The following is a 24,793-nucleotide window of genomic DNA, read 5'->3' on the forward strand; positions in this document are numbered from 1 at the left end:
GAATCATTCATTGTATTTCCCTCTTCTTCTTGGGGGTTTTTGTGTGCGTTTTTGGAAGTAGAAAAATAAATTGTCAGGTTGGAGCCCCCTGAAGCTGTTAGAGGAAATGCGAGAGTGGTTGACATTCAGTTACTGAGTATAGCTGCTCACGTTTCTGTATTCTATTAGAATATTGCACTCCTTGTTTTATTACATGTTACCGTTGCCTTAATTCTAAATCACAAATGAAATAAAAATGGTGCCCAGCAATTAGTTTAACAAATCTTATTGTACTGCACCAATCACCAGTCTTCAGATTTTGAATGAATAAAAATAACCCTATAAATGCTCAAACCATATTTTCCCATTGATCTCCATCAGGGGTTATTCAAAGTAATTTGTAGAAAGGTTTTTCATCAAATTTAGAGGCTTGCTCCAGCATATGGAATGAAATTGCCAATAGTACATAATTACTTTTCTGAGCCCTTTTACACAGTAGTATGGCAAGGTGTCCATGCTTCACTTCCAAGGTTCACTGCTGCGCTGTCTTACAAACTCCATGCAAATCCTTCCCAGCTCATTACTTAAACTAATTTTCAAACAGCCCCATAATGTATACACAGATTTTATTGAGGGTTTTCAAACTGAACATTCGCACATAAGTTTGCTTTTAAGATCCCTGGGTAACTGGCAGAGTGCATGCACACATTCACATGTGTGAAGTTGCACCTATTTTAGAGGCTGAAACTTATGCGTGTGCACTTACACATATACACTTTAAAATCCAAAAGTATGTGCATATAGAGGTAGATTTTTACACCAGATTTTATAAGATACGCGCATCTTATAAAATCCGGGGTTGGCGCGCGCAAGGCTGCGCAAAATCGGCAGCCTGCGCGCGCCGCCTGCCTCCGTTCCCTCCGAAATTGGAGCGGCCTCGGAGGGAACTTTCCTTCCGCGTCCCCTCAGCCCTATCTAAATCCCCCCCCTTACCTTTGTTGGGCAAGTTACGCCCTGCTCCGGACACTCCCCCGGACATGCCCCCTCCCGCCCCTTTGACAAAGCCCCGGGACTTGCGCGCGTCCCGGGGCTTTGCGCGCGCCGGCGGCCTATGCAAAATAGGCGCGCCGGTGCGCCTCCCGGATTTACGCACACAGAGTGCCGGCGCGCCTCCCGGATTTACGCACGCAGGGGTTTTAAAATCTACCCCTAAGTGTTGACCCCAGCCACCCCCCCCCTCCCAGAATGCCTCTCCTCCGTGCACATAAAAGTATATATAAAACTAGGTAACGCCCAGGTCAGTCTTAGCGCTACCACCCATGCTTATTAAACCGAATTTTATGCAGGTTAATGGCTTTGAAAATGACCCCCAATGTGACGACCATTTTCCTCATCTAAAGCTGTCTCTCCCACAGAGCATAGCTTGATTTTTCAGTTCATAGAAAAATCAGATTCTGCATTTCATTCAAATCCAGTGGACAGCAAACATCCAGATTAAAAACAAATATCCATCTTTGTTCAGTTTGTAATGGCACTTCTCCTAGTGATGTACTTCTTTGCAAAAGATCTTGACTAAGTAGTTGCATGCACTCTGTTGCTTCAGTCAGTAAGACTGGCGTACTTACAAACTATATACATAGATACCTTTCTTTTCACTTTTTATTTTATATTTCCTGGCAATTTCAAGGTTATAACAAAAAAAAAATCAGTGGAAAAATTACTTTTCCACTGAATTTTCCTCCTGTGTGTTGTAACAATTTTTCCATTGTTTGTTTTAACATTGAAATTCCCAGGAAAAATAAAATAAAAGCTGAAAATGAAGGTCCCTACCTATACATTTTATGAATCACCTTTTGAGCAATACTTCAAAAAGTCCCTGATGGAAACCAAAGTATGGTCTAAATGTATCTTGGGATATTTTTATTCAGAATCTGCGTATTTGTGATTTGTACAGGGAAGTAATTTAGGCACTGCTTTGTTTCATTTGTTGCCAAATCAGTTTGAAAGGAACCTTCGTTCCAGCCCTATTCTAATATCTTAGTTCTAAATAAACATATTTTTTCACTTTGAATAATAAATTTACATTTATCCCAAAAATAGATTTTTGTGACTTTTTAAAATTGTTTTGTTCTGTGCTAAAAAAAAAACAAAAAAAAAACTGTTCTTGACTAAAAAGTGGAAGAGTTGAGAGACAAATCATTCAAACTGCAACTCAAAAATAAAAATATTGACTCTATTCTAGATCTCTCTGATATTTTTGCTAGTTTTCTGACAACCGTGGTTGATGAATAAATGCAATTTATTAAACAATTTGGTGCTCTGTATCATCGCTTCAAAAGCTAGAAAAAGGTATAAACATCAAGTTGAGAGAGAGAAAACATTGAAGTCATACCCTAGCTGCAGCAGATTTGTGGTTGCAAATCCGGGCTCCAGTTTATTAGCTGAACTTGAAAGCATAGAAAGGAATGGACTGGAGACACCTGCTGAAAAAGGAAAAAGTCTGCAAAGCTGAGAAATATCATATGAAAGATTCTTCTGTTGTCCTGCCATGGACAGGAATGACTACAAAGCAATGTAATTAGTATGTTTAAGTGCCTCTGCTGTTTCAGATCCGTTACAAGAGAAGGAAAAAACAATAGTGATCATTTATTTCCCACGCCCTCCAAAGTGCGGGGCGGGTTACACAAAAAAACACACATAATGTAATTCAATAGCTGAGACTAAAACAAAATAAGTTCAACAATATAAAAATTATAGTAAAGCAGAGTGTGGGCGCACACTTAAAGACTGGCACAGAATACTTTCTACATTGACTCTTATGGTTTCTATGCAAGTTTAAATGTTCTTGGTTATTTTGGTTTGAAGATTGTCTGATGGGGATGGCTGGGGATGTGGGGGGGGGGGGGGGGCTGAGCCTAGGGTTGGTGTGATCTTCTCCTACTATCCTTAGGATGGTGGGATTGGGGATATTGGTTAAGGGGTGTGTGAGGGGTGGGGTTTGGAGGGGTTGGGTAGGGGGAAAGGGAAGGGGATCGGGGGTAGAGACCATGTTTAGGTTCCACGGGGGAACCTACGTTAAACTTCCATTACTCCCATTTCAAGATATGAGGGGGACGCTCAGCTGGGAGGCGTGTTCCCTCATCAATGTGGATCTGTTGAGTCTTTTTCATCACCTTAGTACTGACTATACCGGACCATGAGTAGCTTTCGTTACTTTTCTTGGAATGTAGGAGGTATAAACTCTCCCATTAAAAGAACCAAAATTCTGCAGTTATTGCATAAAAAGAAGACACATGTGGCCTTCCTGCAGGAGACCCATCTGTCGGATGTAGAACATGAGAAGTTGAAACAAAGGTGGGTGGGCTCGGTATATTATGCCTCTGCCAGTTCTCATTCGGCTGGCGTAGCCATTTTGATTCGGAAGTCATTCCCTCTCCAGATTACTAAGGAAATCAAGGACCCTAGTGGTCGCTATATTGTGCTTTTGGGGGAATTATATCATACCCCGGTGATCATTTGTAACCTATATGCCCCCAATGTGTATCGAGCCTCCTTTTTTCATGAGCTTTGTGCACTCCTATTACCACATATCGACGATATGCTTATTGTGGGTGGGGATTTTAATGCGGTCAAGGACCCTTTGTTAGATACAGCCACCCCTGCTAAGACTCTAAGGTCCCCTAGTAAAGGGCTCGCCCTTTTAGAACACTCTTTACATCTCACTGATGTGTGGCGTACGCTGCATCCACAAGACAAGGAGTTTACACATGTCTCCAGGGCTCATGCGACCCACTCCCGCCTGGACTATTTGTTGTTGAGTTCTAATCACTTTAGCAAGGTGGTGGGGGCTGGGATCGAGGATATTCTTGTTTCCTATCACGCCCCAATTTGGCTTGAGTTGACGAATCCTCTAGCTTCCCACACTACTTATGTCTGGAGATATCCGTATTTTGTAGCGGAAGATGTTGCTTTTCAGGACTATTTAAAAGAGCGCTGGGTGTTGTTTGAACACTCGAATGCCCAACATAAAGATGACCCAGTACCTTTTTGGCATACAACCAAAACAGTGCTTAGAGGAGATATAATCTCGTACGTAGCTCATAGAAAGAAATCTCAAGATCAGCAACTCCTCCTGCTCAGCACTCAGTTTCAAAAAGCATGCCGGGCGCTTGCGCGCTGCCATTCCTTGGAAAACAGGGAAAATTACCTAACGTTACAAACGGCTATTAATTCCCTTATTCACCAACGCACTAAAAAAAGTATACTTTTTTATCGATATCAGCTCTTCCAATTTGGGCAAAAGTCCGGTAAGCTGATGGCGACTCTAATTAAATCGGCTAGAGGGAGTCGGCATATCCCTGTGATTAAGAACTCACAACAACAAGTGGTTCATGATGTTGGTAAAATCCGCCAAATTTTTCAAGATTACTTTTCTCAGTTCTATAGTTCAGAGGGGTGGGAAGCATCCAAATGGGAGGCCTTTGGGGATCGCATTCAACTTCCTTCCTTGACTTTGGAATATTATCGATATTTGAATGAACCTATTCAGGAGGAAGAAGTTCACCGGGTCATTATGAAAGCGAGTAAGCTGAAAACCCCAGGCCCTGACGGATTTGGCTCTGAATTTTATAAATGTTTGGTGGATCCGCTCTCCAAATTGCTTCCCATAGTGTTCCATTCCTTGATTGGACAGGGGACCTTTCCCCCGGGGGGTAACCAGGCATATGTTACTCTAATACCTAAGCCAGGAAAGGACCCTCTACTGCCTATGTCTTATCAGCCCATTTCCTTGCTGAATATGGATCATAAGATTCTGGCAAAGATTCTCGCGGAGCGTCTAGGGAATATTCTGCCTTCTTTGATACAATCGGGACAAGTGGGCTTCATCAAAGGACGATATGCTTTATGCAATATTCGTCAAATTGTAACTGCTATGGCACTCTGTCAGAGAGTGGGAGACCCTTACTTGGTGGTGAATCTTGATGCCGAAAAGGCCTTTGACAGAGTGGAGTGGGGCTATATGTTTCATGTGTTAAAATTGATAGGGTTCGGAGGTTATTTTTACTAAGCAGTTGAACTCCTGTATGCCACCCCGGAAGCGCGTATATTAGTTAACGGGGGACTGACTGACTCATTTATGGTATCCAGGGGCACCAGACAAGGTTGCCTGCTATCCCCATTACTTTTTCTTCTTGTTTTAGAACCTTTTTTGCTGGCTATACACGCTACGCCGGCCATTGGAGGTATACAATTACAGGGTGGGGGACAGACAGAGATTTTCAAATATGCAGCCTTCGCTGATGATGTGCTGTTATTTCTTACGTCCCCGCATAGGTCTCTACAGATGCTTTTGGAATTGTTTACCACTTTTGCTACCTTGTCTGGCATGCGTATTAATTGGGACAAGTCCGAGGCCCTGGCTTTTCCAGACTCCCTTAAGGAGCGTTGGGGGGAGTCCTTTCCCCTTCAGTGGGCGCCAGGTTCTCTCAAATATTTGGGGATCTTCCTTGCGAATGATTTGTCACAAATTTACCACATTAACATAATTCGGCTGCTACACATTACTCAGGAAAAATTGAACACTTGGCACACCTTGCCGCTCTCTCTAGCTGGACGGATTAATCTGTTTAAAATGGTGATTTTGCCCAAGTGGCTGTATGTTTTTCAAAATTTCCCTATGTTACTTTCTGCCCGGCATTTGAAACGAATAGATCAGTTACTCTGCCGGTTCATCTGGAGGGGGAAGAAGGCCAGGATTCAATTGTCATGGTTAAGGTATCCTTGGAATAGAGGTGGTTTGGGGGTTCCGAACCTTTATAACTATGGAATGGCGGCTAATTTCCGTATAATCCAGGGCTGGTTTCTAGGGAAATCTGCTTATATTAATATAGTGGCTGAGGCCACCTTTACCAGGCCTCTGGCTTTAACTTATATTCTTATGAGCCAAAGTCCGGACATTCCCCCAGGATTAGTTACTCATCCGCTCATCGCGCCCCTCAGGAAAACATGGGTCCGTCTGACACGTCAATTAGGGGTCCCCCGCCAATGTACGTCATTGATACCCATTCGCGGCAACCTGGATTTTACCCCGGGTACATGACAGCACATTTTAGACATTGGTATCAAAAAGGTATATTATATTTGGGTCATGCTATGGAGGATGACGGCTGTCTCCTGCCGTTTGATCGTATGCAAGAACTATATGATCTTCCTGGATCTCACTTTTTTGGATATATGCAACTCACTCATTACTTCCAGTCTTTGGGTTCTCCAGCCCAGCACTCAACAGCATTTAAAACTTTAAATGAGTTTTTTCAATTTGACCAGTCTGCGGAGCTGCCCCTCTCGACTTACTATAAGCGGTTCTACCGTAGGCTTTCTAGCGATTTTTATCAAGTCACCGTAGACCGCTGGAATCGAGATGGAGTTTTTGTCTTAACACTCCCTATTTTTGCGTCTAGTGTGAGAAGTATTTTTACTTCTCACACTAGACTGGGCCTCCGCTGCTCTTTTACTACCATCTAAGAGCTCTGCTATTCTGTTGGAACCCGCTGGACATTTACTCCATTACCCTGCCTGGAACCCGCGCCTCACAGTCGGACCGAGAGCAAGGTCACGCCCCCGCCCTGACATCATCAGGGGGCGACGACTGCTTAAAACGCGGCGTTTTTGCGGAGGGGCTTCGTGCCTGGGCCTCCGCTGCTCTTTTACTACCATCTAAGAGCTCTGCTATTCTGTTGGAACCCGCTGGACATTTACTCCATTACCCTGCCTGGAACCCGCGCCTCACAGTCGGACCGAGAGCAAGGTCACGCCCCCGCCCTGACATCATCAGGGGGCGACCACTGCTTAAAACGCGGCGTTTTTGCGGAGGGGCTTCGTGCCTGGGCCTCCGCTGCTCTTTTACTACCATCTAAGAGCTCTGCTATTCTGTTGAAACCCGCTGGACATTTACTCCATTACCCTGCCTGGAACCCGCGCCTCAGTCGGACCGAAAGCAAGGTCACGCCCCCGCCCTGACATCATCAGGGGGCGACGACTGCTTAAAACGCGGCGTTTTTGCGGAGGGGCTTCGTGCCTGGGCCTCCGCTGCTCTTTTACTACCATCTAAGGGCTCTGCTATTCTGTTGGAACCCGCTGGACATTTACTCCATTACCCTGCCTGGAACCCGCGCCTCACAGTCGGACCGAGAGCAAGGTCACGCCCCCCGCCCTGACATCATCAGGGGGCGACGACTGCTTAAAACGCGGCGTTTTTGCGGAGGGGCTTCGTGCCTGGGCCTCCGCTGCTCTTTTACTACCATCTAAGAGCTCTGCTATTCTGTTGGAACCCGCTGGACATTTACTCCATTACCCTGCCTGGAACCCGCGCCTCAGTCGGACCGAAAGCAAGGTCACGCCCCCGCCCTGACATCATCAGGGGGCGACGACTGCTTAAAACGCGGCGTTTTTGCGGAGGGGCTTCGTGCCTGGGCCTCCGCTGCTCTTTTACTACCATCTAAGAGCTCTGCTATTCTGTTGGAACCCGCTGGACATTTACTCCATTACCCTGCCTGGAACCCGCGCCTCACAGTCGGACCGAGAGCAAGGTCACGCCCCCGCCCTGACATCATCAGGGGGCGACGACTGCTTAAAACGCGGCGTTTTTGCGGAGGGGCTTCGTGCCTGGGCCTCCGCTGCTCTTTTACTACCATCTAAGAGCTCTGCTATTCTGTTGGAACCCGCTGGACATTTACTCCATTACCCTGCCTGGAACCCGCGCCTCACAGTTGGACCGAGAGCAAGGTCACGCCCCCGCCCTGACATCATCAGAGGGTGACGACTGCTTAAAACGCAGCGTTTCTCACAGGCGCCGCGCGACAAAGGGGCCTGCCCCTTTGTTTGCCCCTTCGTTTCGCCCTTCGATTAACATTTTCAAAGCTACCTTCTTAAATCAGCTCATCTACTCCATCCGCAATGGAAATCCCTACAATCATTGGACAAGGAAACTATCTAAATATGCATACACAGCCGAAAAATTGTACCAGCAATAAGAAGAAATATCTCAATCGGACTCTTATACCTGTTGTGTCTACTATATGCACCACTATACTCACTTCTCTTTCTTTCTTTCTCTGTAATGCACAATCAGTGCGAGAAAAACTCCCTATTCTTTTGAACATTATTCACACAAACACACAAACAAACCAGATTTCTTCTTAATTACCGAATCATGGTTAACCAATGCAGACATAGTTACTGTTAACAATCTAACCCCAGATGGCTACACTGCCATCTCTGAACCTAGAATAAATCACAGAGGGGGAGGCTTGTTAGCCATCATTAAATCATCCCTGAAACCAGTAAAAAAGCAACTCACTACCTCTGGTTCCTTTGAAATTCTACTTATCACTACCACCTTACTGAACATTGGCATTATATACTGTCCACCTGGGTGTCTTAATATAGAACTTTCCAATTTTATAGAAACTATTGCAACTCTTCCCATAGATTTAACCAAAACTATTTTGCTTGGAGATTTCAATATACATATCAATAATTTTACTATGCTCTCAAACTCATTTATGGATTCTATGTCAGGTCTTGGCTGGAAACAACTTGTAAAGACCCCTACTCACACTAAAGGCCAAATACTAGATTTAGTATTTTTCAATTCTCTCTTTGCTACCCCCATCTGGGATGATATCACAATAACCCCTATACCCTGGTCAGACCATTATAAAATTCATTTTTCCCTTAAACAACAAACAAAGATCTGAAAAACACACCAAGATATTCAAAAGAAAATTCATTAGTACAGACTCCTTCATAGAAGCCATATCGCCTACCCTACCACACACTACTTCAGATACCATAGTATGATTCCATTTTTCTACTGAGTCTTCTATCTCATCTACTTTGGATACCATTGCCCCCCTCAAACAAATTTTTCCTAACAATAACAAAAAGAAAGCATCCTCCCCCTGGTATACAAAATGCTTACAAACCTTCAAAACACTTCTGAGAAAACTTGAACGGCGTTGGCGACGCAATCGAACCTCCGAAACAAAAAATGCCTATTATTCCACACTCCGCCGTTCCAATAGAGAAATAGATAAAGCTAAGAAACATTATTATGCAAACAAAATCTCCAAAGCTAACGGGAATCCTAATATGCTATTTAACATTGTAAAACAGCTAACTACCCCTCAAAGTAACAACTTTACAGAATATGACGACACTTTCTGTAATAAAATTGCTACCCATTTTAAAACAAAAGTAACAAATATTTCTAAAGAATTTTCTCAATTACCTTACCCCTCAATTATTAACAAAGACATCAATGAACAGTGGTCTGAATTTTTTCCCATATCTGAAGACACCATACTCACCATAATTAACAAGCAGAAACCATCTAACTCTCCTGAAAATCCATGTTCAGGTGCCTTCTTTAAAGCCCTTGGTCCACACGCCAGTACTTTCCTCTGTTCTTTAGTTAATCAATCCCTAGAAACAGGACATTTTCCAAATATGCTAAAAAAGACCTCCATCTTACCTATCATGAAATCAAAAACAAAAGATGTAACAGATCTCAACAACTATAGACCTATTGCCACACTCACCTCTCTAGCCAAAGTAATTGAATCTGCAGTTCTTCGCCAGCTAACTGAATTTCTATCAGATAATAACATTCTCCACATCAACCAACACGGTTTCAGAAAAGGACACTCTACAGAAACTCTTCTCTTAGCATCTTTTGACACACTATTCCGCGCTTTTGACTCTTACACTGACTATATCATCGTTTTCTTAGATATTTCCGCAGCCTTCGATACTGTAGATCATCACATACTCATCTCCGGCCTCAAATCCATTGGCATCACAGGTACAGTTTTAAACTGGTTCACTTCTTTTCTTACAAACCGTCCTCAACAAGTTAACTTTAACCATCATTCCTCTGAATCTTACACAATTTCATCTGGTGTTCCACAAGGTTCCTCACTATCTCCTATATTATTTAATATATATCTCCTGCCTCTTTGTCACATTCTCTCCTCACTCAATCTACAATTCAAAATTTATGCAGATGACATATAATTCCTAGTACCCTACAAAACATCCTGGTCTAATACATTATCTATGGTTTCTCTCTACTTATCTACCATCAACTCTTGGCTTTCTCACAACCGTCTAAAACTGAACCCATCCAAGACTGAAATTGTCCATTTAACATCCATCTCAGACACTTCCATAGGTCCACCCTCACATTGGTCTATAAACGGATCACCTATTCCCATTACACAATTTGCTACAAATCTAGGTGTTATCATAAATTCAGATTTATCAATGAAACAACACATTTCCTCTATAACAAAAAAAATCCTTCTATAAGTTACAGCTTCTTAAATGTCTTCGTCCCCTCCTTTTTCACCAAGATTTTCGAACTATTCTCCAATCTTTAATTTTTTCTGGCTTAGACTATTGTAATGCTCTCTATTTAGGACTCCCCGACTCTATAATTCATCCCTTACAAATTATTCAAAACAGTGCAGCTCGTATTCTATCAGGTATTCCTATTCGAAATCATATTACACCTATCCTTCAATCTCTTCATTGGTTACCCATAAAATACAGAATAAAATATAAAATCCTCACTATCATTCACGGTCTAATAAATAACCCATCTTCCACATGCCTTTGTTCACTACTTCGTATCTATAAACCAGCAAGACATCTAAGATCACTAACTCAAAACTTACTTGACACTCCTTCCCCACGACAGGCTAGACTAGATATCACCAGAAAAAGGGCCTTCTCAGTAGCAGGCACTTTTCTCTGGAATTCACTACCCAACCCACTTCGTTTACTATCCAACCCTCAACAATTCAAAAAATCATTAAAAACACACTTTTTCCAAATGGCATTCAATACTCCTCAACAAACAACTCAACATTATCCCACAACCTAGTATCTTTCTCAACCCCCATAACTTTATTTCATTTTTCCTTTTATTTCAAACCCCCCCTCTCCCCCCCACCCGCTACCCTTCCTGATTACAACTTGAATTCTGGCCCAGCTCCATTATTATTAGCCATTTTTGTTAATATTTTATTTTACCTTTAAGGTATATATTATCAGTTTTATGTATTTTTATATTATTTTTTAAGCTCTTTTTTCACTTATTTTATTCTTATTGTAAACCGTTTTGACAAGATACCCTGTTTTGAAAAGCGGTATATAAATACTTTTAAATAAATAAATAAATACGATCACTGGAAGCATGTACTTTAGGGAGATGCATTTAACATTTTTACATAGGGCTTATCTTTCGCCTCATATTGCTTTTCAGGCTGGTATTGCTACTGTTGCTGGGTGTGTGCGCTGTGGGAAGCAAAAGGGGACTTTGTCTCATGTTTTCTGGGAGTGTCTCTCACTACAAAGGTATTGGCATCGCATTGGGGGATATTTAGAATCATTGGGAGGGATTCGCCTACCCTTCTCTCCATATCTTTGGCTGTTTCACTGTGTTACTCACCACCTGGTGCGCCAGCCGGGTTGCCGGAGTTTGCTTAAAAAGCCTGGACTGGTGGGGAAAAAGGTATTGCTTCTCCACTGGTGCGATGAGGAGCCGCCCTCTTTCTGGACCTGGCGGATTCATTTTCATAAACTTATGCAGATGGAACAGCTTTACGCCCGTGGCTCGCCCAAACGGAGGAAATTATTTCTGCAAAGCTGGGAGCCTTATATCCAAGCCTTGCCTCCTAGAGCTAGAAGTTTGGTTCTTACTACTTGTCACTGAGTACTTGAAGAGTTAATGGAGATCATTCCTGGTTTTATTAGGTCTCTTGGGGGAGGGGTATTAGGGATCAAGGGGGGGGGATGGATGGAGCAGAATATTGTAAAAAAAAAAAGGGTGTGACAGTTGCTTAATCAGCACCTTGCTTGTTTTGGAAGTATTTCTGATTTTCTGTCTATGATGATATGCAGTGTTTGTTCTTGTAATGTTTGTGAACCACCCAATAAAAACCGTTATCATTAAAAAAAAAAAAAAAATTATAGTAAAATAATAGTAAAATACCAGAAAGAGAGTTGATTGGATCATAGAATATGAACGCCTGAAATCGGGGTACAAAATGAGAAAATCTTTCACGCAATCAAGGTGGCCAGGTTGGAAACTGAAGTGCAGCCATGTGTAATGCCTTCTTCGTTGGTTCGCTGTGGAAAAGTCCTTCCTGTGCCATAGTGCCGGCAGACCCAGCACGATCCTCCCCTCTGGGCCTATGCCCCAACTTTCCTGCTCGCTATTCCAGCCCCTCTGTCCTGTCCACGTGGCAATCACGGCACTGCAGAGGACAGGAGGAGAGGGGAAGGAGCAGGGAGCCCACATAGCAGCTGTGACTGAGAGCCCTCCCCCCCCCTAACATGCTGGATTACGGGCCCGTTTTTTTTTTTTGGCTGTGTTTGCCCGGAACTGACACTGCCCTAGATGCAGATGTACTGCAAAGACTTGAGCCTCTGTTGACAGCATGGGGAGCTCCAGTCAGGTAGGAGTGAATGCTAAAAGTGGACGAAGGGAGAAGTGGGTGAATGCTTGGGTATGCAATGTGAAAGCTGCTGACTGAGGGGAGGAGGGGCATGCATACTTTAGGAAGGGGGAAGCATGACCCTGACATGGTAGTAGGCACCCCTGCTTCTGCTGGTCAGATGTGGGGAGATCAGGAGGTTAAATCAAGCTGCTCTCTCTGGTCCTCATCCTCTTCTACCCCATTACCTCCAAGGATTCCTTCCCCACCCTCTACATCCAGGGTCCTTTCTCCTCTGTCCGCCCAGTCTTCCTTCCCTCTTTTTAACTATTCCTGAATCAGTTCTCCATTTCTCTTTTCCAGTACTTGGTCCTCTTTCTCCCTTCTTCATCTCCTTTTAGAATGGATATTTTAATAGGGGGCTCGGTATCATGGGAATCTTATGCACCATGAAATATGATGCTACCTGCACCGCTGAGGCAGCCTCCTGCCGGTTGAAGATGGTTTTGCTCTGGTGGAGGCCCTTAGAGGGAAGCCCTTTAGGCACTGTTCTCTGCATCATATCCAGCACCTTAATCATATCAGGAATCATGGTGGGGAGATGTGGCAAGAAGCCAAACCCAGGATAATGGGCAGGGTGAGAGATCACAGCTGTTGCCTGCTCGGGGGGGAGGAAAAGAAATGGTGAGGGAAGGGATTGGGTAAAGAGGCCAGAGAGAAAGGGGGGATAAAGGCAAAAAATGTAAAGTTAAATAAGCAAATCAAAACATGAGAAAATTTAAAAAGATGAACAAACTAAGAAAAATACAAAAAATAGGATAAATAAGAGAAGAAAAAAAGCAACAAAAGAAAAAGTTGGGGCAAGGTGGGATGGAGTTTTATTCAGCTCCTAAAACATTTTGGCTCATACCCAAGTTTTTTTTTTTAAACTTTTCCAGTCCTTACCATTGTGGTGTGTAGCCTGATTCTGTCTGGTGTGCTGTATCTGTGTGTAATGTCTGCCTGTGTCTGGTCGTAATGTCTGTGTGCTTTGTGTGTAATGTGGTCTGTCTGCCTGTGTCTGGTGTGCTGTGTCTGTGTGCCATGTGGTCTGACTGCCTGGTGTACTTTGTGTGTAATGTGGTCTGTCTGCCTGTGTCTGGTGTGCTGTGTCTGTGTGCAATGTGGTCTGATTGCCTGGTGTGCTTTGTGTGTAATGTGGTCTGTCTGCCTGTGCCTGGTGTGCTGTGTCTGTGTGTAATGTGGTCTGTCTGCCTGTGTCTGGTGTGCTGTGTCTGTGTGCAATGTGGTCTGATTGCCTGGTGTGCTTTGTGTGTAATGTGGTCTGTCTGCCTGTGTCTGGTGTGCTGTGTCTGTGTGTAATGTGGTCTGTCTGCCTGTGTCTGGTGTGCTGTGTCTGTGTGTAATGTGGTCTGTCTGCCTGTGTCTGGTGTGCTGTGTCTGTGTGTAACGTGGTCTGTCTGCCTGTGTCTGGTGTGCTGTGCCTGTGTGTAATGTCTGTCTGCCTGGTGTGCTTTGTGTGTAATGTGGTCTGTTTGCCTATGTCTGGTGTGCTGTGTCTGTGTGTAATGTGGTCTGTCTGCCTGTGTCTGTGTGCAATGTGGTCTGACTGCCTGTGCCTGGTGTGCTGTGTCTGTGTGTAATGTGGTCTGTCTGCCTGTGCCTGGTGTGCTGTGTCTGTGTGTAATGTGGTCTGTCTGCCTGTGTCTGGTGTGCTGTGCCTGTGTGTAAAGTCTGTCTGCCTGGTGTGCTTTGTCTGTGTCTCTGTGGATAACGTGTCTGCATATGTCTGGTTTTCTCTCTCGCTGTGATATGACTGGGTGTTGGGTTTCTGCCTCTCTGTGGGGTGTCGTCTGTGTCTGTCTGGGTATGGTGTCACTGTTTGTGTGTGGGGCCTCTGGGTGTCTGTTTCCCTCTGTGTCTATCTGGGTGCAAGGTGCCTGCCTTTGTGCTCATGTGTGTGTATTTATTTAAAAAAATCTATGTGTGAGCTTACTCCTTTCAGCAACTTGAAACAAAATGGGGGCTTTGAGCCAGTGGTTGGCAGTGTGGCTGCCTGGTGCATACTTTTTACGTGTGTGTGTGTATAGATACATATACACACAGTTAAACATATGTATGTTATTAATAGAGATGTGAATCGGAACCAGAATCGGTTCGGATTTCAGTTCCGATTCACATCTCTAGTTATTAATAACCCAACATGGGGAGGTGCCCAACCAATTTCATAAATGGAAGGGGGCAGTGGCTGAAAGTGACTCAGAAGGCAACACATATGCAGGAGCTCCAACACATGCTCAATAGGACTTGCTGAATCAGTGTCAGCACTGTGGGATGATGTCACTCAGGTGTTACACCTAATTCATTGTGCTGTCTACGGAGAACCTTGGTTACAAGTAAGCAGACTTGCTTTTTCTTGTATGCCAGCAATGAGACTTTTGTATTGGAACCAAAAATATTTTGGTTCATCTGACACTCTTGTATCTAACTCTTCCCATCTCTTTGCCATGCTTAATTCCCTCCTCGAATGTCCTCCCTTTCCTCCCACCACATTATTCTGCCCAGACTATGGCTATTTGCTAAGTGCTGGATCTAGCTCTACTCAAGATCTGGTCTTTTGTTTCAAGATCAAGAGCCTCACAGGAACAAAGTGAATGACCTGGTGTGAAATTTAGATAAAATAGAGAAGACAGAAGTACATTAGAATGTAAATCATTCCTAATGTGATCTTTTTTTTTCTGGAAAAAAAATCTAATTTGTTAGTCTATCGTGGCATCTGGAGTTTGTTTATCCAGCAAACCAGCTCTCATACTCGAACAGTACAGTTAAAAAAAAAAAAAGGTGGATGTGTTTTTTATGGAATTGGAGTTTAGGTTATTTTTACTAATAATCAGACTCTCTAAACAAATTATGCTGTTGTAAATTGTCTAATTTGATTGTCCTATGAAAAAGGGCTGTATGAATATGGCGCACCCTCTGTATGTGTTGAGTGAAAGTAAGCACATTGTTCAACAATGCACATACTGCAGAGGCATTACAATGGGTAGGGTTAGGTTGCGAGAGGCAACAATACTCACAGTTTTTTTCCCTTGCATTCAGTCTGTAGTGATCCACATGCAATGAAACCATGACTGGTGGTAAGATCTTTGGTAGTATCCATGAGGGTTGCAGTAGTGGTATATTTGAAAGGAAAACTATTTCAAATTGCAGTTAGCTGTGTTCTGTTGGGTAGGAATGGGGATCAGGTCAAACAATCCCATGTGATAAAAGTGGCCGTGATCTATTAGGAGCAGTTTTAAGATCAACTTTAAGCAATGTTTCAAAACTGAAGGTTTTTAAAAATTATTCTAGGGAAGGTTATCTGTAAAAACTATTTTAATGTAACAAAAATTCCTCCCATAAAATGTGTGTTGCAAGGCAGGGGCCATGCTCTGGTCTGGAGTAGGGGTAAATCTGCTTTGATTGAAGTACTTCAAAAGATGAATGCAGAGGAGGAGTTGTGGGCATGACTGGGAAAAGAGTGGTCAGCAAAAATCAGAGGTAGGCAATTCTGGTCCTGAAATGCCACTAACAGGTTTGGTTTTCAGGACTTCTATAATGAATACAGTTGTGCTCATAAAATTCTGCCAGGGCTATGTGAACTTTTAAGATGTGCAGCAGTTTAAGAAAACATGAGTGATCAGACAAAATACCTGGTATTTTTAATGTGTTTCAAATTAAATTATTACGCATCACAGAATAGCACAATCATTAAACACACCATAGCAATAAAGGAAATAATAAAATGGTTCCTGTTCATGTGTGCATACCCTTAGTTTTTAACATCGTGTATTGCCCCCTGTTGTATCATTGATGGCTTGCATTGGGTTTTTTTTATTTATCAGTCTTTTACATTATTTTTCAAGTAAACACTTGAGATGCAAAAATATGTGATTAACACAAATATACAGCTTTGATATACTTTCAATGAAACAATTACATCACATGTATCTATTTAGACCACTATAAGAGCCAGCCATGATCCCAGTATACACAATCCTAAGGAAAATCATAGGAAATTAACGGTAAAGGGTCTGATTTATTTATTCAAGATCAATTGCTCTCTTTTAAGCTTCCTTAGCTAGACATTAGGAACTAATATAATCTCCCCCCTCATTACTAAGAAAAATAACTAGCTGGGAAGGAAGAAAAAAACTGTTATGAAACACCCTGATATTTTATCAGGCATTTACAGGGAAATTTAAGAACAAATAGTGCTCCCAACACTAAACTAGGTTTTAATAACAGAAATTGGCATCTGTGCTTCTGCGTTTGCCTGGAAAGATCAGGATACATCTGTATTTTACAATTCAGGAATGGTTCCTTCTGATGTAGAAAATATTTTTTAAAAATCCATTCCTTATCTGAATCAAGTAGTAACGTAACGATCAATGTAGAGGGTACAGCCAAATCATCATCCGAATGTTCCAAAATATCTGAAATATTCATCTTAGGTATATCTTTAGTTTGAATATCTTTCTCTTCTTGAATTAGACTCTTCTTTCTTTGTTATGGGAAGTGTCTCTTCTGGAATTTTCAATATTTCAATTAGATACCTTTTCCAGATATCTTTAGGTGATGCATATGGGATTTTTGGGAAATTTATACAGCGAATATTCTTTGCACATGATAAATTTTCCAAATTTTCCAACTTTAAATTGAAAGAGGTGTTTTCTTTAATCTTCTCTTGCTGAGTAAGAGTAAGACTTTAAATTTTAGTGCTATGTAAGTCCCGAATCTTTTTACTATCTCCCAAATCATTTTCAACCAATTCCAATCTTCTGTCCACATCTTGAACCGCTTTAGAAATATTATTAATTTGAAGTGAAATATTAATATTCAAAATATAAATGGCTTCCTATATCGTTTCAAGGCTAATCTGCTGCGGTCTCACCAACTCAGTTATTTGAAATGCAGGATATTTAGTTTCCTTCCTATATCCCTAGGACTGGGCAGCTTGAGCTGCAATTTTGCCTGGAAAAATAGGGGGCCTCTCTCTCCAGCACTGCGGGCTCTGAGAAGGACTCACCTCGGGCGTCAACTTCCGAACCCTCCGAGTCTCTCCTCCGCTGGACTCTCAGGCAGCAATCTCTCTACAGGAGATAGTGTTGTCATCAGCTCAGGGGTGGTTACGGGCACTTCTTCCCCCCGCTCTCCTCCCAGCGAGCCCGCCTCTGTATTTCCAAGGACCCGTAAAACATGTGCGTCCATCAGCCTAGCCAAGGTTTGCGGAGAGGATGTCTCCAGAGCTAGACGTTCCCTCGCCCTATGCTTGCGGGCCGAATGAGGCATTAATCCAAAATGAAAATTCCAACAAGGGAATAAATGGATGCCCAGGCTACAAGCTATGTCACCATCTTGGATCACGTGGACCCTGAAACTGGCTTCCATTCTTTTATGATAGTTGAGAAGAAGGCCCTTTATTTTCTCATGTGGTAAAGCTGCCCCAGCCTGTTGGCAAAAAGCCTCCAGATCTGTAAAGTCTTTGGAGGTCGAGCATGAACTGCATGTTTGCGTTCTCCCAATGATGTTGCGGTCAGGAGACTGTGATGGCCACTCCAGAGCCTTCACTGTCTTCTGTTGCAGCCATTGAAGGGTTGACTTGGCCTTATGTTTCAGATCATTGTCATGTTGGAAAGTCCAAGTGTGCCCCATGCGCAGCTTCCTGGCTGATGAATGCAAATTCTCCTTCAATATTTTCTGATAAGATGCTGCATTCACCCTGCCATCAATTCTGACTAAATTCCTTGTGCCACTGTAGCTCACACCCCCAAATATCAGAGATCCACCTCCACGCTTCACAGTAAGGATGGTGTACTTCTCTTCATAGCGTTTATGGTTGTGACCATAAAGTTTAATTTTGGTCTCATCACTCCAAATTATTTTGTTCCAGATGTTTTGAGGCTTCTCTAGGTGCTGTTTAGCTTATTGTAAGTGGTCTGTTTTGTGGTGTTGGTGCAGCAATGGCTTTTTTTCTGGCAACTATACCATGCAGCCCATATTTGTTCAAATATCTCCTTATTGTACATGCTAAAACACCTACAGCTCTTTGTTTCAGATAAGTTGTTTGTGGGTTTTTCTTTGCATCCTGACAAATTTTCCTGGCAGTTGTGTTTAAGATCTTTCTTGGTCTACCTGTTAACAAAACTCATTGATTATTTAGACATAGACACTAATTATAGTCAAACAAGGCACAGCAAGTTGAGTGTATGTTATCAGTCCAAACATTCAAGGGTATGCAAACTTTTGATCAGGACCGTTTTATCATTTCCTGTATTGCTATGGTTTGTTTAATGATTGTGCTATTCTGTGATGCATAACAGTTTAATTTGAAACATTAAAAATAACAGATGTTTTGTCTAATGATCACTCATGTTTTAAAATACTACTCATCTTACAAATTCTGCCAGGGGTATGTAAACTTTAAGACAATTGTATGTATGAAGTATGTTTGCATGACCTGCCATGATATGCAAATATATCTCATGCATATTCATCATGGATGTCCTGAAAACCAGACCTGTTTGTGGTACTCCAGGACCAGAGTTGCTTACCCCTGATACTGATGACCCAGTTTCCTGTGTGTTTTGAATATCTTTTTGATTCATAACATAAATTGATCCCAGTACCATATGAAACGTCCACAAAACGAACAAAAAGCTCACGTGCTCTTTTCTATATACAATTTTTTTATACAGGGAGGGACATTCATATAAACACACTAGCTACCACCGAGGTAAGCAGATCTGGTCTTCGAGTGCCACAAATGGGTTGTGTTTGTAAGATATCCACAGTGAATAGGCATGAGATTAATTTACATGCACTGCCTCCCTTGCATACAAATACATTTCATGCACATTCATTGTAGATGTCCTAAAAACCCAATCAGCTTGCAACAATACAAGGAGCAAAGTTGCCTATCCCTGAGCTAACAATTGTTGCAATCAAAGTATAATTATTGTCCTATATATTTGTGAATGCACAACTTCATGAAATCATTTTGAATTCCAGCCAAATATAACTTTCCTTTCATTGAAAACAACCTGACACGCTGTTTCACAATATGTCTAAGGAATGTAGTACATTGCAAACATTGTCCCAAATGAGCTTGTTACTTTTTAGATAAAGCTAAATGAATGAAGCATACACAGAATTATTTCAAAGGAATCTGAGATCTAAAATCATCCAATCATGTGATGCCTGCTGAACCAGATCAACAAATGACATAAATTGATATGCTGCATCACTGTATAGCTATATGTGGACAAATCAGGTATCACTGCAGAAAGCAATCACAAATCTTGTGTTAAATGTATTCAATATAAATATATTCCACCACTCCGCTGCAACATCTATCACCCAACTTTACTCTAAATATTCTAATCAGCATATTCCATTCTAATTCTACTTTAATTCCTTGTGGCTCTACGCTGTATAATATACAATTGATAACTGGTCTGTTCATATGCTTATCCTTCACTATATAAAAATTGTATATAATAAAAAGAGCAGGTGATCTTTTTATTAGATATATGAATATCTTTTGGACCAGGACAAATATCTTCCTGCTTTTATAATGCTATTTGGCAAAACTTGAATATCTACTACTACTAACCCTCCAGAGGCCAAAATTATTTTGATTGAATTGATGTGTTTTTATGACTCTTTCAGCCTATGGTTGCAGTTAACCTCTATCACAATTATAATAGGAAGGCAAACTGTTGAAAAAATTATTTAAAAAGCAAATTATATTAGTCATATTAGACTTCAATAATTAAATAAAACAAAGCAGACAATTAGGAGCAGTGGTCCATGCACCACATTTATTGTGTGCTATTGTTTATAAAATGCTTGAATAGTTCAGAACATGCGTAAAATTTTTAATTTTGACAAAAGTATGTACAGATTGTACTTTATGGCAAACAGAAAGGGAAAAGAAGTGGAGTGTTTTCAGACTTTCAAGTTGTGTTCCAGGTGATAAGGAAGGCAGACGATAAAATGTCCAAGTTGATAACGGGGTACAGCGGCATTCAGTACATCTCTCAACCAACAAAGCACATCAGTACATGGCTTGCATTATTACTGTAGCTAAGCGGTCCTGTAACTATCAAATATTGATCATGCAATTTCAATTCTTTTATGCTTTCACTAATATCTTTACAGTTGAACAGAACCATCACTGCTGTGTTGCCTAAACAAAATGTTTTTCTTTACAGAATTAAAAAAAATATATAAAAGGTCTGCAGCTATTCAGTCCAGTGATTCTTAGTTAAGTAACTTTATTATTCACAATGAATTAAAAGTACCCATAACGTCTATGAAATGTAAAGATGCTGTTCCTGTACACCGTTGGTCTATATATTAAATATTTGCCAAGAGAAACCATGCATATACAAAATACAATGTCAAGCTTTACAGACTTGATATGAATCAAAATTGACTCTAAGAATTAAAACATTTCAAGTACCTTAATTAAGAGTTTGTTGATTGTTTTGTACTTTTAAAATTAAAATGCTGTTTTCATTTACAGGGTGCAGAAATATCAAAACAGTTGGGCAAAAAAAAAAAAAGTATTTAAATTAGACATTGTTTTGCTATTTGTTCAATTAATGAACATATTCTATACAGTAATCGTCTGATACACCTCAAAATAAAAGATATTGTCCGTGTAATATAGAATTAGCAACATCTAGAAAGTACACTTGAGGTCAGTGCTTGACACCAATGTCAACAGAACTTTTGGCATTCATTGTTTTTATTTCATGATTAAAGTACAAGTGTATAACCAGGGGTTACATGTTAAGACCATCCTAATGTATCTCAGAAAATTATTTCACAAATAAATATTTGTTATTAAACAGCACTTTAAAGTCTGATTGAAAAGAACCAATTACTATAAAAAAAAACCCAAACAAACCCATTTTGTAAACATAAAAGTGTTTGCCAACAACGAGAATCAGGACAGAGAGATGGGTTGCGATGGTGCCCAAGGCTTTTTCCTCGGGGATCCCCAGTGCAAGATCCTGCAGGATTGTGTTAGCATTGTCACAAATGCCTGTGCCAGTTTCTACAGACATGGGGGAAGTGACAGTTATCTGGAAACCAGGATGGTTCTTGCAGGGAGATCGCAGTCTGATCTTAGCATAGAGTCGGTGGAAGAGACCCCCCCCACGTGGGGGGCAGGGAGGGTCATGTCAGAAGCAGGGATCGGGGGTTCTCAGGCAAGGCATAGGAGCAGAAGACTGGCGCACGATTGCCGTCACTGAGCATTGTTGTTGCCAGCCCCAGTGTTTTCATTTATTGTATTCACTGTATTAATGCCATCTTGCTGCAGTGCATCCTTCCTGGGAGGCATTCGTTCATTAATCCTATCCAAACCCTTTGCTTCTTCAAAGCTGCAGATTTTATGTTGTGGAGAGAATCCTCGAATCGCTTTTAACAAAATGCAAATGTCATAGGTCAGTCCGAGTGGGAAAAACAACAACTGAAAAATGACTTTCAACATGAATTAAAGAAAAGACACTGAAAGAATGAAGTCAGTGATCTGTAACCCCTGTGTGCTCCTAAAAACCTGCCTGTCTGCTGTTCTACTGCTTCACATGATCTTCATTACTGATCCAGTGTGACAGCGGGAAAAGTCAATACTATGCAGTAAACACCAGTCTATTCTTGGACAATCCTTGAGAGTCAGATCTCTGCACATGCACAATCATTGTCCACATCCAAGCTTAGAGTGGCTAAGACATGGACCTTACATTGGAGGACCATCTTTCAAATGCTATTTTAAGAGATATTTTGGGCCTCATGACAGACATGACATATGCACTCAACAGGGCAGCATAAAAAGAAATAAAATGTGCATAGAGCTCCAATATTTTTTTTTCCTGTTTTCTCCCTTCGAATTCTCTACTGCTCCCCCTCCCCATCTCCAGATGTCATGCCTGAGGAAAACGGGAAACCCTCACGAGCCCAAGGGAGCCCCTCTTCCAACATGTATCCTTGGTACTGCTCATTAACTGGCAGGAGCCAGCACAGGAACGGCAGCCTCTGTGGTGTGCCCAAGCCCAATGCCAGGGGATCTGAACCCAAAGTCTGTACACTTGCAGTGACATGGCCAGAAGCACAGGACTGGCCAAATCAAATTTTTAACTAGACTGAAAGATCGCCTCTGCCAATGCAGGACAGCTGTCCACTCTGTTCCCACATGCCAGCATGGTTAGCACATAGTATAGTTTTCCTGTTATATCTTCTTCCACCTCTAATTTTATAGCATTCCTGTATCTACCATTAATCAAACATTATGTTTTGTTGAGTAAATCAAGAAATGTGCTGATCGGAGAAATAAATATTGATCAAAGTCACTATTTGCCTGAAGACTCTGTGCACCTTGAAGCTCAGTGAAAGAGGAGTTCATCTATTTAATCACTTATTGATTTTTACGCACAGAAAATATCTAAAGAACGGTTCCACTGGGTGCAAGCAAATGAAAAGGAAGAGTGGATAGCAGATTTTAACTCTGGCCTCCTGAGGCGGCAGAGATTGCAGGTTCCAAGATCCAGGTCAAGAAATATTAATCTTCCAGGAGTTAACTGAAGCTTGCAACCTCAGCTCTTACAATGAAACTAGTACTGACCCCCTAACAATCAATTTAGCAATGTGTTTTATATATGTTATTCCTGCTGGTGAAAATGCATAAGCACTTAACTGTTGTTGAATTCTACTCTGCTGAACCTAACCACTTCACTGTGTAATGTTTTCAGTCACCCAGGAGCTACAAAATATATAATAAATACTCTTCCTTCTAACATTTGATGTTTTATAGTCATTTTATAATTCGTATTCCATGGCCAAATAAACTTGAATTGAACATTAGGACATATGTCACCTATTCAAATGTCACCTTTCAATGTGTAGTTGCTATGTGGCTTTCAGCTCAGATTTGTCCAGTTTACAGGATGAATCCCTCCAAAATAACTGAAGACACACTTTGATGGTTTATGTACTCGAGTGTTAGTGTTAATGGGTAGAAGACATGTTATTAGCATTATTTTATGGGAAGATAATTCACATGCGGAGGAAGTAGAGGACAGCCCCGGTGGGGGATAGGGAATTTCATCACCGCACATCTTTTCTGTACGTACAAGACTTTCCACCAGGGAATGTTAAGTCTTTCTGCTCGTGTTGGGTTACACTAGGGGTGACTAGACTGGAGCAGTTATGGGGAGGATGTTGTTTATTATCTCCATCAGTAATCCAGGAAAAATATGCTTTAGAAAGCAAGGACAGGTTTGCATTAGGTCAGTTACTGCATTTTGCATCTCGGAGAACGGTTGTACAAGATCTTAAAAAAGGGAAAACGTTATTTGAAAGTTTTTGTGATTACGCCCGTAAGTTAGGCAAACCCATTTCTAAAATCCATGGGATACTTAATGCAGATTTGAAGAGCAAATCAGCCCCTATTAGAGCTTGGGATCGGGATCTGAGGGAACCCTTGGTTGATACGGAATGCGACCAATGTTTTTTGGCTGTGAAGAAATGTTCTATTTCTGCTGCTTTGCTGGAGATTGGGTATAAAATCCTATTCCGAGGGTATCTGGCACCTGTCAAGTTGCATTAAATGTTCCCTACAGTTGGGGCAGAGGGTTGGCGGGGGTGTGGAGCACTGGGAACGTTTTTCCATATGTGGTGGGAGTGTTCTTTCAGGCTCTCACAGGGAGGTCTGTATTACGAGATCCAAAATTGTTTTTGCTTGGAATTCCAGGTCAGTCCTTAACTGACTTGGAGAATAAATTATTAATACAAGTATTATTAGCTGTTAAAGGTGAATTTGCCTATAAATGGCATTTGTCAGAGACTCCCAGTTTAATTCTATCCAGGGCAGACTCCACAAGGTGAATGTTATGGGAAAATTAACGGCGATGTATCATGGTATTATGACCAAATTTGGGAAATTTTGGGAACCTTAGGTTGAATGGCTGAAAATTAATGGGGATATTAAAGGGCACTAACTCATCTTTTATGTCCTTCTTTAACTAATTTTACTTTTTTATGTGCACTGGGTACTTATGATTGTTTTTCCGTGGGCCAAAGTTTGGGATTTATATCTGTGCATAAATGTTGTCTATTTCCCTGTATTATTACAACATTTGAAGTTATTTTTCTAATCACTGTAATCCTAGAAGGTATTTATGGGCTTTGTCATAGGATTTCGTAGTATATATATATATATATATATATATATATCTTTTTGCCAGGGATCAATAGGGAGGGTA

The 24,793-nt window shown here is 41.5% G+C and overlaps 1 protein-coding gene across 5 annotated transcripts in view; it reads right to left on the minus strand.

Annotated features, from left to right (window-relative positions):
* Window positions 1–20,317: 20,317 nt before the first annotated feature.
* The window catches only part of PPP3CB (protein phosphatase 3 catalytic subunit beta), a 187,098-nt gene continuing 182,622 nt past the window's right edge, over window positions 20,318–24,793 (minus strand). For all 5 annotated transcript variants that reach the window (XM_029609153.1, XM_029609152.1, XM_029609151.1 and 2 more), the window contains one exon: window positions 20,318–21,953. In XM_029609153.1, coding sequence (XP_029465013.1) covers window positions 21,781–21,953 — 173 coding nt within the window. In that variant the 3' untranslated portion in view covers window positions 20,318–21,780. The remainder of the gene's footprint in view (window positions 21,954–24,793) is intronic.

The sequence above is a fragment of the Rhinatrema bivittatum genome, chromosome 7, assembly GCF_901001135.1.
Source record: "Rhinatrema bivittatum chromosome 7, aRhiBiv1.1, whole genome shotgun sequence".
Classification (NCBI taxonomy): Eukaryota; Metazoa; Chordata; class Amphibia; order Gymnophiona; family Rhinatrematidae; genus Rhinatrema; species Rhinatrema bivittatum.